Source organism: Epinephelus fuscoguttatus, linkage group LG8 (genome assembly GCF_011397635.1).
Source record: "Epinephelus fuscoguttatus linkage group LG8, E.fuscoguttatus.final_Chr_v1".
NCBI lineage: Eukaryota > Metazoa > Chordata > Actinopteri > Perciformes > Serranidae > Epinephelus > Epinephelus fuscoguttatus.
The window spans coordinates 17602177-17620236 of NC_064759.1; the positions used below are offsets into that span (position 1 = coordinate 17602177).

General features: G+C 40.5%; 1 protein-coding gene across 1 annotated transcript in view; it reads left to right on the top strand.

The window, feature by feature from the left end:
* The window catches only part of tmem145 (transmembrane protein 145), a 63857-nt gene that overhangs the window by 22876 nt on the left and 22921 nt on the right, over nucleotides 1-18060 (top strand). Inside the window, exons 4-6 of the mRNA XM_049584419.1 lie at nucleotides 3817-3903; nucleotides 4575-4676; nucleotides 17665-17749. Of these exons, the coding sequence (XP_049440376.1) occupies nucleotides 3817-3903; nucleotides 4575-4676; nucleotides 17665-17749 (274 nt within the window). The remainder of the gene's footprint in view (nucleotides 1-3816; nucleotides 3904-4574; nucleotides 4677-17664; nucleotides 17750-18060) is intronic.

Consider the following 18060-nt stretch of genomic DNA (forward strand, 5'->3'; position numbering starts at 1 on the left):
TTGAACTAAAGGATGACGCGCTGCTCATGCTGCTCAGAATAAAACAAAGCTGTCTTTCTCAGCCCTTGAAGGGGTTTTCATTCATGGTCAGCGATATATTATTGATGATACATGCAGTGATCAAGGATGGTACAATCCATACTTGTGAACGCAAAGTGAGACACCAGAGACCTCTGCCCAAACTGAAGCTGCTGCACAGAAAATAATAGCAGGAAGATTTTCTGTAGATGGATTTCTGTTTTCTTGTACTTGGCCCAGCACTCAAACACATTAGCTCGTGAATTGAACAGTGATTAAAAGGGTAAAGTGCATTGTATCAACCTTGATTTGAGGATATTTACATCCATATTGCGTGAACATTTTAGGAATTACAGCCTTGTTTTTGTACTGCTGCACTGTTCAAAATTAGGGGAGCCGATGTTTACCTGTAAAACTGAAAATCAGCACTTCAGCCTTGTAGTCATTGTTATATTTCAAATCCAATTACGTAAGTACAAAGCCAAAACAACAGAAAGTGCATCTCTTTCCACGTACTTAACAGACTACACTGTATGCATTTAGAGTAATTCCTCATAAACTTATTCTCCCGTCCACGTTCCGCGCAGCGTACATTTAACACCTGGTTGCCTCCATAATTTGGAGCCTTAGGTCTGAGATCTCTGGCTTTTAAAGATAGTGGATTCATGAAATATGGGCTTCGGCTATAGGAGTAGCGTGCATGAATTCTTAATCTGTGTTGTAGTCGTCTGTATATGCCACAGTCAGCTGGTACTCTAAAGATATAACATGATATAGTATATAACGCTGACATTAAATGGCTTTCACAACCAATGAATAATGTATAATGCAACCATTTACTGTAGGCAGACCTTGGTACTGCCTGCTAGCCCATTTTAAAGCTTAACCAGCTCAGTGTACGGCATCTGTTGGTTTCTGTGTTATCAAAGTAAGGTGAGCCTCTGAGTAAAAACTGTTATTAGGGTTATCAGGTGTGCTGTGCACTGCATGAGGATGCTCATGCTAAGATGGTCTAGCACCAAATACCTTGCATTTCTATTAGGAGTGTAAGAAAAGTGCGACACACTGGAGTATAGTATAATATTTTTTGTGATACAGTATCACTTCTCAAAACCACAAAATTTTTAATTGTGTACATTTAAGTTTATTAATTTGTTTACGGAAAGAACACTGAAAAGCACCTCTTTTTTTTGGTCAGTCAAATCAGATTTGGCTGTTCAATACGGATATTTGACTATTTTCTTTCCAGATAGAGTTTGAGAGTTTTAGTGGGGCTCTGTGGGATGTTCAGGGTGACAGAGACAATCATGTTATATAGTAAACAAGCCAAGTTAGCCCTCCGAGCTAATGACTGCTATCTATGCTAAAGACGGATTGTGAATGTGCACCATTTTTTGCCCAGACATGATATTCAACAAAAGCCAGAGAATATTTTGCTGTGAGCTGCAAATTCGCCACTTCTAAGCAGATGGTAGAAAATAACGTTCTCTTGAAGCTTGACCGGACAGAGCCTCTCCTGCTCCTGACAGCTGTCTCTGTCTCACTCAAACTCACCCTGGGTCTGGGTCTGCAGCTGCCTGTACTGGAGAGTCTGCAGCTAAATCTGGTGACCAAAACATCCCCAGAAGTACACTGTACACTGAGTGGGAAAAAAACGGACTGCTTGATTGAGGGGTTTCCAACTGATGATTTGAATCTTCGACTTTCAAGTGCAGCCCTAATCTTTGTGACACAGGCAATTTCCTTTTCTCAGATTGCACAAAAAGTCGTGCCATAATGTTGGATGTTACAGGGACTGTGACAAATACAAATACACATCACACTGATGACTAAAAAAATCAATCTTTTTGATGCATATGTTGGCATGTTCTTTATATTGTGACATTTTTCCTGAAATCTGACTTTTAAAAAACTCAATATATATTACCTTGCTTAAAGTATCACACTATATTGAATTGTAAGCCCTGTCTTGTGATGCACATCATATCACCAGATTCTTGCTGATACACAGCCCTAATTTCTAAGCCCTGGTAGTCATTTGTTGGTGTATTCTTCTTTCTGCTTTTGATACACAGATGTGTCATTATGTTGAGATATTTCCAGCACAGCTACAAACAGCCCAACGTTTCTCAGCTCTCAGACAGATTTTGGTGTCAGTTTCCCAGAATCAAAAAGTACAGCCTTCATTCTGCACTCACCAATATTCAGCAGTCACATAAACAGAAATCCATCGAAGAAGGAACAAAAAAATATAAATTTTAATTCCTCTTACAGCAGCCTCGGTAGACCAGAAGGCAAAGCAGCCACAATTTCAATTACATTTTGATTAAACACACCTTGTATATTCTGCACTGGCAAAACAGTCTCTTATGTTTTCACTGATGCTCTGTTGTTACATAAAGGAATACCTCGCCCACAAAATGATCATTTGTGTATCAATTACTCGCTTTGTGTTACATTAAAATTCAAAGAAACCCTACTCTTTCCGAAAACCTGTATGGTGAATGAATAATCCAAAAATTCTTGATGAATAAGGGTAAACGGGGGCTGTGTTTAATGATCAGCAAACTGTGTCAAAATACAAACTCTCACACAACTCATGCAGTATATTCCAAGTCTCATTTAACCAGTCAGATGCTCAGTTCTTCCCAAACACACGCAGTATCATTAAAATATTACATTATATAACACTTCCACATATGAGTAGCACACCGTGGAAAGCGCATGCGATTGAACTCAGCTTGTGCAGTCCATTGAGTTGCTGAGGCACGCTACTCATCTGTGCATGAGACTGTTCATGCAGAAGTGTTTTAAGTAATGAGGCTCTAGTGAAAATGCATGTGTTTGGCAGGTAATGAGCATACAACTGGATAAATGAGACTTGGATTATCCTCTTGAGACCAAAACTTTTGTTTCTCCTAGCTATTTGGGATCAGTAGGACCCGATAAGTATAAAAAAAATAAATATTGTCAAGAATAATTAAGTGCCAATGTCCTTAAATGAGACAACAATGAAGTTCCAGTGTCCTCAAACGAGTACTTCTTAATTAACAGTGTCTTAGCTTGTTACTGTTGCTAAAATTGGTCAATTTTGTTGCCTTACCAAACTACAAACATTATTAATCATAAATAAATAAGTTTCAACCATAATATGTGATCAGGTTTTGGACCTTGTCCACTTTGGTGTGGGGATTGGCTGCAGACTGACTTGGCAGAGATGGCCGCCATCTTGTTTTTACGTGGATTGGGGTGTTGTGCTCTTATTCCCGCTAGATGGCACAAAAAGTGTCCACGAATGAGGACAACAGGTCTAAGTTAAGTAGAATGAAGTTTAAGGTCAAGTAAACCAAAATGTGATGTCCTCATATGAGGACACAGGGTCTCAGGAACAGATGTTTTAATATAGTTTTGCTGCTGTTAAACATGGACCCCTTTTACTGCAATTCATCAAGAAGTTTCTTGGTTTTTGGAATATTCGTTCACCAAGGAGGCATGCGAGAAAAACAAAGTTTGCTTCATGAATTCATCATAACATGGGATGAGTAGCTGAAACACAAACATTTTGTGGTGGAGGGTTTCCTTTAATATGCATACAGCTGAATGTATATAACCCACAGCAACATGCATCAAGTTTGGGCACTTTTTCCTGAGCTTTGTTGAATAATACTTTGTGAAATCTGCAGGAAGTACGGTATAAAAAGATGAGAGACTGTGCAGATTCAACAGAAACTTCAGCTTGGGCAATGTTGAGTGTTTTAAACCTTCCTATTTGAATTTAATTGTGTTGTCTTCCGTCAGAACTGCTACCAAAAGGAGGCAGTGCTGAGGCCCGAGAACAACCAGGTCATCAACCTCACAACACGCTACACCTGGTCAGGCTGTGTGGTAAGAGCGAACACACACACTCACTCACACAAATATATACGGTACACACACTTGTTCTGAGCAGCAAACTGTCTTAGGAGAATATAATGTTAAAGCTAACCTCTGAGCTTTCTGATATACGTGTGCGTGAGTGTCACTTTTTTATCCCCAGAAAGTCAAACTTATTTTCATCTTTCCCATCGGGTAGTCTTTGTAATGCAAAAAAGAAAGGGAGCAGAAACATGTAAAAGAGGTAAACAAATGGAAACAGAGAGAGGCATTGACGCTAATGGCCTGTAATGTGTTTTTGTAACATTTCACTGATTCACACATTCCCACTGTGCATGATGCATCTCAGTCGAGCAGAAAGGGTCTAAAAGATCTTTCTCTCCTGTAGCACCTTTTAAAAATAATATTCACTTTTTTTTTTTTCAATAAGCAACACAACATGTTTGTTTATCACATTAGGAAGTGTGATTGCCAGCGTGACTCTGTTGTTGTGGTGGTTAGTGGATCTTGTTGCCACATTTCAGGCTATATTGGGGTGTGAAATATGTTTGTATCTTGATATATCAGACTCCCACTCTGAAGTGATAATTCAGAGCGTCTCTGAGGTAAAAACGCGCCACCTTTGTGGATAACAACATCCTCTGTGCACACCTCCATGCATTTCCTCTATCTCTCCTTCTCAGGTGGAAGGAGACGGGAATGAGGAGGTTCTGAGCTGCGTGGGCGGCCGTAGTTTCCGCTCGGTGAGGGAGAGATGGTGGTACATCGCTCTCAGCAAGTGTGGGGTAAGCACTGACCTCTGACTCCCCCTCTGACCCCGACGGCTCTTACTCTCTATAGGGGCAGGTGCACTACCTGGCGGTTGCCATGGCAACACACCACCTTCATCATGCAGACAGACTCGGGGGACTCACATGCAAACATACCCGTGCAGTCATTTGTTTGTTTTCTGCTGCTCCTTTGATAAACAAATGTCAACACTGCCATCATCATCTAGCCATTAAAAATATACATCAAAAGAATATGTATAAAGGTCTGAGATATCTATACATTTATTGACATGTGGTTGTTAAATGCACCAGGAGGACCTATTTTAACAATTTAAATCACAGTTTTAAGTTTTTGCAGTCAAGCCAAACAACTCAATGAATAGATTTCAGGTGCAAGGAGCAGCAGCAGCATCAGATATTAAAATAAGAAAGCTCAGGTGAAAATATAACCAGCACACCCTGAGGAAGGCTCTGTGAAACTTTTTTGTGCTGTCTCTCGCCATAAATTTTAAATCAACTTGAGCATAATTTCTGTCCCAGTATGTGCTTTCCCCATTTGAGCATTTTGCACTAGGCTACATTTTAAATTCCAGAAGTAAAGTAATCTAAGTTAAGCAGGCAGAAAACTGCAAGGAAATTTAACCCTATGATGCACAGTAATATTCAAAATAACATAGATAGATGCCATAGATAGGAATATAGATAGAAAGATTGATGCCATAGATTGAAAGATAGATGCTATAGATAGAACGATAGATAGAAGGATAGATGCTATAGATAGAAAGATAGATGCCACAGAGAGATAGCTAGAAAGATAGATTCCATAGATAAAAAGATAGATAGAGAGATAGATGCCATTGATAGAAAGTTAGATGGACAGATAGTAGGGCTGTACGGTATATGTGGTAGACGGTAGAAATGACATAAATTTGGCCCACGGTAGATATTTGCGCTCTACCGTCCTATCGTCAATGATGTCATCGCACCTGCCTCAGTGTGAAAATGGCTGTGAGCACAGAGACAGCGGAGCAAGAGGAGCTGGTTCACATCCGTGATTTAGCGTAGCACGTGCAACATGTGTTGCTGGAGAACTTGTGAGTGAGTGAGTGAGTGAGTGAGTGAGTTAATATCTTATGAACAGCCCCAGACTTCTCAGATTCTTTTAGCGACTTACCGCTCAGAGGGAACTCATTCAGTGTCTCCTCTGGCAGCAGCACAGCGTCTCTCCCTCTCCTCTCTCGCCGTGCACACACGGGAGTTGGTTTTCGGCAAGAGAGTTTGTCATAAACCTTTGGTAATGTAAACCTATGTGACGCTAGGGGCTCCACAAAAAACTCCATATGTGAATGTGTGATAGTTGTGGTATCATAGCAGCCTGTCACAGGTTACAGTGTGATGATTAGAGGAGAAATGGCAGAGCATAAAGGTCCAGGTGGAAAAAACACAATTCAGTCATTTAGGATTTTGCTAAAAGAAGGAAATTACCTTTTGATATAGATCCCAGGGGACATTTTGCACCATAGAGTACTGGGTTTTAATTTTGAGTTTTGAGATCTGCATTCTGCACAATAAATGCTCTAAAAAATACATTATATCTTTGCTTTTGTTGTTGTTGTTGTTGTTGTTTTTTATCAATTTAGCTTTGCTAAGGGACTACAAAACCCATTCAGAAACACTTCTATTATAACTTTTACACCTAAATTTATACCGCGATATATACCGTTACCGTGAAGGGATTCGATTTATACCGTGATATAAATTTTAGGTCATACCACCCAGCCCTAACAGATAGATGCCATAGATACAGAGATAGATAGAAAGATAGATGATCGATAGAAAGTAAGATAGACCGATAGATGCCATAGATAGGAATATAGATAGAAAGATTGATGCCATAGATCGAAAGATTGATGCCGTAGACAGAATGATAGATGCTATAGATAGATAGAGAGATAGATAGAAGGATAGATGCCACAGAGAGATAGCTAGAAAGATAGATTCCATAGATAAAAAGATAGATAGAGAGATAGATGCCATTGATAGAAAGTTAGATGGACAGATAGATGCCATAGATACAGAGATAGATAGAAAGGTAGATGATCGTTAGAAAGTAAGATAGACAGATAGATGCCATAGATAGGAATATAGATAGAAAGATTGATGCCGTAGATCGAAAGATTAATGCCATAGAAAGAAAGATAGATGCTATAGATAGAATGATAGATGCCATAGATAGAGAGATAGATAGAAGGATAGATGCTATAGATAGAAAGATAGATGCTATAGATAGAGAGATAGATAGAAGGATAGATGCTATAGATAGAGATATAGATAGAAGGATAGATGCTATAGATAGAGAGATAGATAGAAGGATAGATGCTATAGATAGAAAGATAGATGCCATAGATAGAGAGATAGATAGAAGGATAGATGCTATAGATAGAAAGATAGATGCCATAGATAGAGAGATAGATAGAAGGATAGATGCTATAGATAGAGATATAGATAGAAGGATAGATGCTATAGATAGAATGATAGATGCCATAGACAGATAGATAGAACGATAGATGCTATAGATAGAAAGATAGATGCCACAGAAAGATAGCTAGAAAGATAGATTCCATAGATAGAGAGATAGATAGAAAGATAGATGCTATAGATAGAGATATAGATAGAAGGATAGATGCTATAGATAGAAAGATAGATGCCATAGATAGAGAGATAGATAGAAGGATAGATGCTATAGATAGAGATATAGATAGAAGGATAGATGCTATAGATAGAATGATAGATGCCATAGACAGATAGATAGAACGATAGATGCTATAGATAGAAAGATAGATGCCACAGAAAGATAGCTAGAAAGATAGATTCCATAGATAGAGAGATAGATAGAAAGATAGATGCCATAGATACAGTAGAAGGATAGATGCTATAGATAGAAAGATAGATGCCATAGATAGAGAGATAGATAGAAGGATAGATGCTATAGATAGAGATATAGATAGAAGGATAGATGCTATAGATAGAATGATAGATGCCATAGATAGATAGATAGAAGGATAGATGCTATAGATAGAAAGATAGATGCCACAGAGAGATAGCTAGAAAGATAGATTCCATAGATAAAAAGATAGATAGAGAGATACATGCCATTGATAGAAAGTTAGATGGACAGATAGATGCCATAGATACAGAGATAGATAGAAAGATAGATGATCGATAGAAAGTAAGATAGACAGATAGATGCCATAGATAGAAAGATAGATACTGTAGATAGGAATATAGATAGAAAGATTGATGCCATAGACTGAAAGATAGATGCTATAGATAGAACGATAGATGCCACAGATGAAGAGATAGATAGAAGGATAGATGCTATAGATAGAAAGATAGATGCCACAGAGAGATAGCTAGAAAGATAGATTCCATAGATAAAAAGATAGATAGAGAGATAGATGCCATTGATAGAAAGTTAGATGGACAGATAGATGCCATAGATACAGAGGTAGATAGAAATATAAATGCCATAGATAGAAAGATAGATAGAAATATAGATTCCATAGATACAGTAGAAAGATAGATGCTGTAGATAGAAAGATAGATTCCATAGAAAGACAGATGCCATAGATAGAAAGATAGATAGAAATATAGATGCCATAGATAGAAAGATAGATAGAAAGATAGATTCCATAGATAAAAGGAGAGATAGAAAGAGAGATGCCATAGATAGATAAATAGGTTCTATAGATTGGAAGATAGATTCCATGGATAAATAGATTCCAAAAATAGACAGATAGGTACCATAAAAACCTACCACAGATATATACGATAGATAAGATACCATAGATTGAAAGACTAATACCATAGATAGGTAGATTCCAAAAATAGAATGGTAGATACCATAAATACTTACCACTGATAGACTCTCATAAAGGTAATATTGAAAATGTTTGTTCTACTAATGGTAATCAAACGCTGTTGTATGTTGCAGACCTTTAGACCCAATCCCAAATGTAACATACATGACAATAATAATTGCTGTCCAGAATGCCCCTCACACCCACTTGCCCTCCTCTCCTCATATGTCACAGCTGATTCTTAATCTGTGCATCTCTCTCTTTGAATTGCCTCTGGACACCATGCAGTGCGTTATCTCTCTCCCATGCCACAGTTGTACAACAAAGTGCAGAGACTCTTAATATATGACTCTCTGCTTAAACTGTGCTAAACATGCCTTAACAAGGGCTCCACTGTAGTCTATTGATTAGCTAGCTTCAGGAACTTTTAAGTATTGTGTTGTTTTATAATGGGACTCAGTGTTGTGCTAATGGTGTGCCGGGAGAAAAAGAGCACAGCGTTGGCTGCGGTGTGCTGTTTGTTGTTGTGAGTCTGGACTGGGGCACTCGTTGAAGAAATCATGAGCTTGTATAATGATAGCTCTGCTCGGTGGTGATACATCCTCCTACGCAGAGGTCTTCAGTCAAGGACAAAACCCAGGAAATAGGTGTGTTGTTTTTTTCTGTGTGCAACATACTCATGTTTTTTAAAGTGCGATTTCTGCTGAATGTGTATCACTGGATGTTTGCCTGCATATCAGTGTCACACTCTGGGTTGCATCAGTGTCACGCTCCTGGTCATGAGTCTGTGAGTGCTGGAGTGTGTTAGAGAGATTTTTTTTTTGGTGGGTTTGTTTTTGTGCTGTTGGTTGAAGAGGGATATGATTAAAATGGATGCTTCCCGCACAGTGTGGTTTAGTGTCACGCCAGCGTCTGCTGATAGACACGCTCCCTAATGCTGTTGGACTAAAGTGTAAAAGCTCGTCTCCACTCCGGGGGACATAGGCACGCCGCACCCCGCAGCCAATTTCCACCCCTCGTCTCTCACTGCTCGCCTCCTCGCTTCCCTTACACTTTCACACCTCTCCGTCTTTCTTCCTTTGTCGCTCACAATCATTGGCTGCGTCCTGCTCTCTTTCAACTCTGTCACCAAGCTGTGACGCGCTCCACGCCATTTCATATCCATTTACCTCTCGGTCTCCTGCTTCTCTCCATCGGCCTATCTCTAATTGTGTTTTTCCTCTCCATCTTGCCATCTCGCTGGTCTCATTTCTCCTTCGCCTCTTGCTCATTCCATGCATTTTCCCGTGCGCCCTCACTTTTATGTGCTGCTGCTTATTCTCCTCTCTTTGTCCCTGTTGTGCTCTCATCCAGCTCTCCTTTCATGTACTTTCCATCTCAGTCTTTACCTGTGCTGAAGTGGGTTTAAATCTATATCAGCTCATAAGCCCCTCAAAACCTCAGGATGTCTACTCTCAATTCCCAGATGTAGTCTTGCCTGTGCGAAATGATAAAATGTGAGGTTGATCGTTATTTAACATTTCCAGGCAATTTCACTTGTTTAATTATTGCAGGAAACCTCAAGGCCGCAAATAATCATTATTTCATCAGGGAGAGTAAAAAAAAAAAAAAGACAATCATTATAAATAAAATTCAGGTCATCGCAAATTACAGACCAGAGGACCTCTGGCAGTCAGTTTTTTCCGACAAGTAAATTGCCAGAGTAACCAAAGATCACTAATAATAACAAGCTTGAATGGTAATTTTTCGTCTGCAGATATCTTTGCATGAATCATATTTATCATCTCAAAAACCTGCATCAACAACGTACGTCACACTGTACAATCCAACTCTGCTTGTGTGTGTGTGTGTAGGGGTGGACTGTACAGTTGCAAAGTTTTCTCATGACAACACTTATTTCTGTGTTATTGCCTTTCATGAAACTGTTTTGATGAGTTACGGTAATATCACTCGTTAATTGGAGCTAATTATACCATTAATTGGAAATAAACAGAAGACAGAACAGCTCAATAACATGGCTTCATTGCTTGCCATCGACCCCGGCAACTGTTGTCTGAGCGTTAGTTTTATGAGGCGTTTATCCTCGCGGTTTTCAGAGAGAAGCGGAGAAATGGAAAAAACTTGAATGCCTGCAATCAGCCTTCGCTTTATTATGCCGAGCAGAGCTGCTGCTAATGAAACAAAATTACCTCAGTGGGGAACCAAGGAAGCGCTGAAATTAGACTGGCCAGGTGACTCATCTTTATAGACCAAACAATGCAGAAACACACCCACATCTACCGCAGCTCTTCCAAAATTGTAGAACTGTATGTCTCACAAAGACTTCAGACACAGTCGCATGCAGAAGACGGATCCTATCACTCTGCGCCAGATGGGGAGTCAGTTTGGACTTGAAACATTGCACTTCTTTAATGTGATAAACAAGGAACAATAACGGGAGTATTTGACAGTGTTTGGAGTCTTTCGGGAGAGATGCTCACTTTTATAGGAAATGAACAAACCTGATGATTTGTAGATTGTGTCGCTCACAGTTTGAACATGGAGTGCAATACTTAAGGGTGTGATTCTCCCACAATATTATTTGTGTGTCAGAAAACTCTTTGTCAAGGCTGAAACTAACAATTATTTTCATCATCGACCACAGTTGCTTTTAATCTGGTGATTATTTTCTCGATTCATTTATTAATTAAGGGAAATCTTATCGCCACAGCACACAATGATATTTTAGACTGACTATTGATTTCTTACAACAGTTTTGGGAAAGCCTTCACAAAGCGAACTCCATGAAGAAAGAGTTTTTGAGTTTGAGGTTTGAGAATTTGACTGGCCCCGACACAGAGCCCTGACCTCAACCCTATCAAACAATTTCAGCATGAGTCGGAGCGCCAACCTTGAGCCAGGCCTTATAAGCACAACATCAGTGCCATGACCTCACTTAGCGCTTTTGTGGCTGAATGGGAGCAAATCCCTGCAGCCAGGTACCGAAATCTTTTGGAAAGCCTTCCCAGAGGAGAAGAGGCTGTTATAGCAGCATATTAAAGGGACACTTGGCTCATTTGGCTTTGGAGGAGATTTGTCAAGTCTGAGAAAGAAAGCCTGCTTTACAATGTGGAAGCATGGAGTATAAAAGACATTGGCATCTGCCAGGCAGGAGAGGTCTAATGAAAATATGTCATAAGTCGCATTATAGGAGAAGCAGAAAACAATATTTTTGTGAGATACTAAGCATCAGGATAATGTGTATTTGACCTTTCTTTTTAAAAGCTGCCTTACGTGAGCCCCACAAATTTATGAAAGGGGTAGTTTGGATTTTGTGAAATGGGGTTGACTGAGTTACTCTCTCATCATCAGTGTAATACCTTCAGCAGGTGTTGACTCAAGTCACAAGACCTGGACTCAGGTCAGACCCAGGCCAATCAAAAAGAAGTTGCACAAAGGGCAACAGTAGTTTAGTCCATGGGGACTTGGGTTGGTGGTTCAAATATGGAGCGAGGACTGGTGGACCTGCCAGTTCATCTCCTGGGCACTGTGGAGGTGCCCTCGAGCAAGGCACTGAGCCCCCAACTGCTCGGGGTGCCTGTCCAAGCGCAGCCCCATGTGCCCTGACATCTCTCCATTTAATACATGTAGAGGTCCTGTTTGTGCATGTGTGTATTTTGGGCATGTGTGTATGACAACAGAGTGAAATGAAATGAAATTCCCCCTAGAGGAGTAGTATTAGTATTTCTTCTTCTTCTTTTTCTTCAAAGAAGGGAAAGTCAAGGCTAATATGAACATAGTTAGCAAGCTAATGTTGACTCTTGGATTGAACCTGGGGTAGGGGGTCCACATTTTGGGGTGGTCGAGCCCTTTTTTGTGGAGTTAGCATGTTCTCCCTGGGTCAACGTGGGTTTTCTCCAGGTACTCCAGCTTCCTCCCACAGTCCAAAGACATGCAGGTTAACTGGTGACTCTAAATTGTCCGTAGGTGTGAATGTGAGTGTGAATGGTTGTCTGTCTCTATGTGTCAGCCCTGTGATAGTCTGGTGACCTGTCCAGGGTGTACCCCGCCTCTTGCCCAGTGTCAGCTAGGATAGACTCCAGCACCCCTGCGACCCCCAACAGGATAAGTAGTTACAGAAAATGAATGAATGAAATGAATTAGTTTAAGAGTCCAGTATGACTTGTTTAGCATTCAACTCAAACTTTAGGACTTGCAGCTTGTCAGTCTTGACTTGGGACTTACTTTGGACTTGAGTGCAAAGACTTCGTCTGACCTTAAATAGATGGCGGCCCAGTGTGCCTCCAGTTTGGAGAGGCAGAGTACTTTGTGGATGGGGATTAGCAGCAAAATGAATTATAGCCATCTAATCAAAAGCTCACCGGAAAAAAAAATCAATATCAGTTTAAGTGGACGCTACATTGACAATACTTTCACTGCTTTACCTGGCCGTCAGACAGCCCTTTCCTTTGGCGCTAGATTTTCTCACCCATAGAACTTCCATGTTCCTACACATGTAGTAACCGCAACTGTGCTGCGCGTGCTGTGTTAGGCTGCAGGTCAGCTGTTTGGGTCAGCCTTTCAGCAGTTTATAAAAGAGACAATAAATATGACAAAATAAAAAATAAGTGGTCGTGACGGTGACGATGAAATGCCACTTACTGTGGAGACGAGAGGAACCAGAGTATACAGAGGAACTTCTGCAGAGGGAGACTGAATGGGTTTAAAGAGAGAGATGCGTCTGAGTGACATTGACTGTGGGTTTCACACTGACTATGGATAAGTACCTCATACAACCCAAAGTATCACTTTACTGCCCTATAGTTTTGGAATGACATGTCCAACAATCACATATGAGCATAATGTTCAGCTATCTATATACACTTTTTGTCCAGATAAAAGATCCACACTGTCAGAAGACTCCCAGAAGTCCCTTTTAAATGCAGTTACCTGCAGCTCAGGGGGGCACAAGATGTACAAGACTGCACAGGTGTTATGGTTAGAGCACATTCATTGTGTGATATATCAGTGCAGTATATCAGAAGTAGATGGCTTTTTACACCTGAAACCAACAAGCAACCCCAAAATCATCTTGTGACTCCTTGTCAGTCCCACCGAGAGATAATCCCCGCTGTGTGAAGTGCTGCCTCTCCCCTCATCTCTCCCCTCTCCCCTCTGCATACATCTCTCTTCCCCTCTTTGCATGTGCTCCCTTCTCTTCAGTCTACCTTTCTCCCTACCTGTGTTTTTAACTTTCTCCCCCTCTACATCTATCACTCTCTTTATCTCTGTCTCCTTGCTCTTTGTGTCTGTATTGATTTTGTGGCAGTGCACGCTCCATGCTTCTCGCCCTTTTTGATAGAGGGAGTGAGATGGAGTCTCAGGCTGCCAAATGAAATCAAAGTCTTTTTTCTCCCCCCTCCCTCACTCACTCACTCTTTTCCCTCGCTCCACCGCAACAAGCGCGAACTCCATCGGCTTTGAACTTGTGTGTGTGAAATGAGCTCTCTGTGCTCTGATTGTCAACCCATCTCGCCCCCCCCCCCGGTCCCCATCGCACTTTTTTTCTCACCTCCCCAAATTCACTTTCAGTTTGACACTTTTTTATTTGTGTGACTGCAAAAAAATTAACATCATTCCAGCAGGGGTTTAACACTCAGGTACGTTTATTCTCTCCAAGGTAATTCTTCTTCACTGCATGTTTACACACCTAGATATTATCTTGCTGTGCTGCCTTTCATAACATCGCACCTTAGAACAAATATATCTGATTGACATATAATTATAATGAGTCAAACGAATAATTTATAAGTGCGTCACACTATTAAAGATTAAAAAAGAGAGGACTCTGCATTAAAGCAGAGAAAACTGTTGCTATGGCTATCATCCATCCATCCATCCTTCCTTCCTTCCTGTTAATCTGGGTCATCTGCTCATTGGCGGCACAGAAGGCAGAGCAGCCTAGATTCCTTTTTTCATTTCTCCACTACCTCCCTCCACACACACCTGGGGGATCCCAAGGCACTTCCAGGCCGGCTGGGGGACCGACTGAGTATATGGCACAATTTCACCGAGCAGCTAAACCGACAGTGTGTCCGTCCCCAAGGAGGATCTGGATGTTTTCCTCCTCTTGTACCAGGAATGGTTGGAAGAAATCTGGCCTCTGCTTCAGTAGGCAGGAATTTCACGTTTGAACACAGTCGCATCAAACGGAATCACAGAGTCGCATGCGGCACCTTTGTCGTTGTGTTCGCGCTTGTGACGTTCTGGTGTGAAGAATGGACATCAGTGGGAAATGACTGCAGCAGAGAAAGATGAGTCAGTTATCTTAAAAAAGCAAAACTGTCTCATGATCATCAGCAAGCAGCTAAGATGTTTTTCATCAGTTTTATGGATGTGTTGCACGGTGTCCAAGTGAAATCAGGATGTTGACTTTGTGACTGAACAGACTAAACATCCTTTGGGATTTTAATTTACCTAATTTGGTGGTGAAGTCCAGATTTTTGTTTTCCTGGTCTTAAAGGCTGCATTGCTGTGATCGTATTTGATCCCTCTGAGCGCTGAGCTTCTACGTGCTTAGTCAGTGTATCAACATTGTTAATAAGACAGGGTGTTGATCTTCAGTACTCTTTTGGTACCAAATGAAAAGCAGCAAGTATCAGTTAGTCTGGTGCTCTATTTATTATATAAATAGATCCTGATTTATCACAATTTAAAAAAAAAATTCAAGCAAAGTTCTTGTGCAGCTGTTTCGACAACATTTAACTTTTGAGAACTTTGGCTACTTTTGGTAAAAGACAGTAAAGGGAGTTCATTATGTTGCTTTACATGTCGATAGATGAAGTGAGCTAATGAAAACAAGTTTAATTTTGGTATTGGTTCCAGACTCGGCTATTGTATTGTCAAATGGTAAATGGACTGCACTTGTGTAGTGCCTTTCTAGTCTTCTGATCACTCAAAGTGCTTTTACACTACATGTCACATTCACTCATTCATACATTGGTTGCAGAGGCTACCATACGTTGTGCCGCTTGCTACGCAGTAACCATTCACACACACTCACAAACCGGTGGTACAGCCATCGGGTGCAAACTGGGGTCCAGTATCTTGCCCAAGGTCACTTCAACATGCAGGCTGGAGGAGCCAGGGATCGAACCTCTGATCTTCCGATTAATGGACGACCTGCACTACCTTTTGAGCCACTGAATTTTTTTGGCACTTGTACCAAAAACATTCTGTCATCTACTCTGAAAGAGAACCAATGGTTTTCCAACAGATTAATGCAAAGAGAAGGGAGTGCCATTATGAGACCGAAAACTATCAAATATGCATTTCTCCATTTTGGTTTATGATTTTTTTATGTGTCATATGTTCAATGGAATGTAAGGACCGTTGCAGGTAAAAATAAAAAAACGTAGCCATGGGAGGGGGGTAATATTCCAAGAAAAAAAAAACAGAATTTCTGAGATAAAATTGTAAATTTAAGAGAAAAACAAAATCTGAGATGAAAGTGGCAAAAAACCCCAAAAAAACCCCCCCAAATATACAAGAAAAACATCAGCAGCTTAATACTATACATCCTAAAAACAAAGGATGGACCTATTTAGAGTTATTTCAGTCAAATTATATTTGGTTGTTCAATACAATTATCCATCCATGCATTGCTCTTTTCTTTTTTTACATATAGAGTTTAAGAGTTTAAACAGGGTTCAGGAGGACATTCATCGTGACAGTGACATTCACGTAATATAGTAGACAAGCTAACTATGCTAATGACGGATCGTAAATGTGCAACAACATTTTTGCCGAAACTAGATATCGAACAAAAACCAGAGACTGTACTGTATTAAGTTGCTCTGAGCTGCAAATTCACCATTTCTAAGCAGAAGGCAGATGATAATGTTAAGTCAGCGTGTTAGGGTGCAAAGCCTATCTCCTCCCTCAGGCAGGCTGCCTCTGTGTCTGCAGCGGCCTGTACCGAAGAGCAGCATGAAAGTGAGGAACGCTCACTCTAAAGCTTAATCTGAAGAAGTGCACTGCACATTGACTAACACACACACCGTGGAATTTGAGTTGACTGAGGGGTCCCCGACTGAAGATTTGAATCTCCAACTTTCAGGGGGCAGCTCTACTAAAAACTGAAAATAATAAGTCATCTAAGTCTGAAAATGAGAAGCCAACGTTGACTCACATGGGACATGAAGCCTTGTGTCCTATGTCAAAGTCCTGTATTTTTTGACCTTCCATCCACCATGACTTCCTCCAGGACTTTGCCACTCTTTATACTATGTCACATGCCCTTTTTGCTTCTCAAAGAATATCACTTTTCTTCTTGTAAATGAGTTTTTCCAAGGAAATTTACCAATTTACTCTCAGAGAATATCTGATTTCTTCATAGAAATAGTTCTCATTTCAAAGGGAGGAAAATAATACAAAATATAGGATGAGGTAAACCACTACCAGGACAATTTATTTGTTTTGATTACTGAAAATTGTGCTTATTTTCTATTTACCCTGGATTGTGACATCGTGGCGGAGAGGCAAAGTGGTTTGGTGGGTTGTTACCTTTACTTGATACATGCTACTGGAGAGTCTTGGTTTCAGTATTCACTGATTGAGCATTCTAGAGAGGAAATACAGCAGGTGTGGCTGCACGAAAAATTTTGGAAATGTTATGATGGACTGGATGGGATCTGTTTCTATGTGAGAATGTGCTGTATCTCTGTGGACAATAAGTGAAAATAAAAGTTCTCTTTTGTAGATATGCTATGAATGTGTCAGGGTTCATCCTCAAAACATTATCACATTTTATGTATAGAAACCAAGATGTTGTGGTATTTGATTCTGTCAGTGTCCCTGCACCGGTTTGATTTCTTACATTTCAAAACACGTATGCTGTCTGGGTGATCCAGCAGTCAGAGGTTCATGTAAAATGCTGGATTTAAGTCCAACAAACAGATCCTGCAGGTCTCCATCATCAAAATGTCATAAGAATATGTTTAAAAATGTATCTGAAGAATCATTAGTCTCATTGCCATTTTGACCCACAGGATTGTGCGGCTTTAAGCTTTAATGTATATCTTGTACAGATCACAAAGCCTGAATGCATTTTTTATCTCACCTGCCTCCTCTGTCTTTTCTTCCTCCTCTGTCTTCTCTCGCAGGGCGATGGCTTGCAGCTGGAGTACGAGATGAAACTGACCAATGGCCAGTCTTTCTGGACACAGCATTTCTCTGCAGATGAGTTCGGTAAGAGTGATTAGACAGAAAGAGAGAGATTATGGAAGGAATTGCTGATGGCACAAGCCAACACCACTTAGCACGGCCAATAAAGCACACTGAACTGAACAAATTACAATAATGAAGGGACGGCTGAATGAATTAATGATGATAGATGAACCGAGAGGAAGGGATGAAAAGAAGAGGGGGCCCAAGTAGCTTCTAAATGAATTATTCCTACATCTTCAACGTTCTCTCTGTCTCTCCCTCTCCCCCTACTGTAACTCTCTGGGTTTCTTAACTAATCCGATATCCTCATCACGTACCTGCCTCTCTTGTTT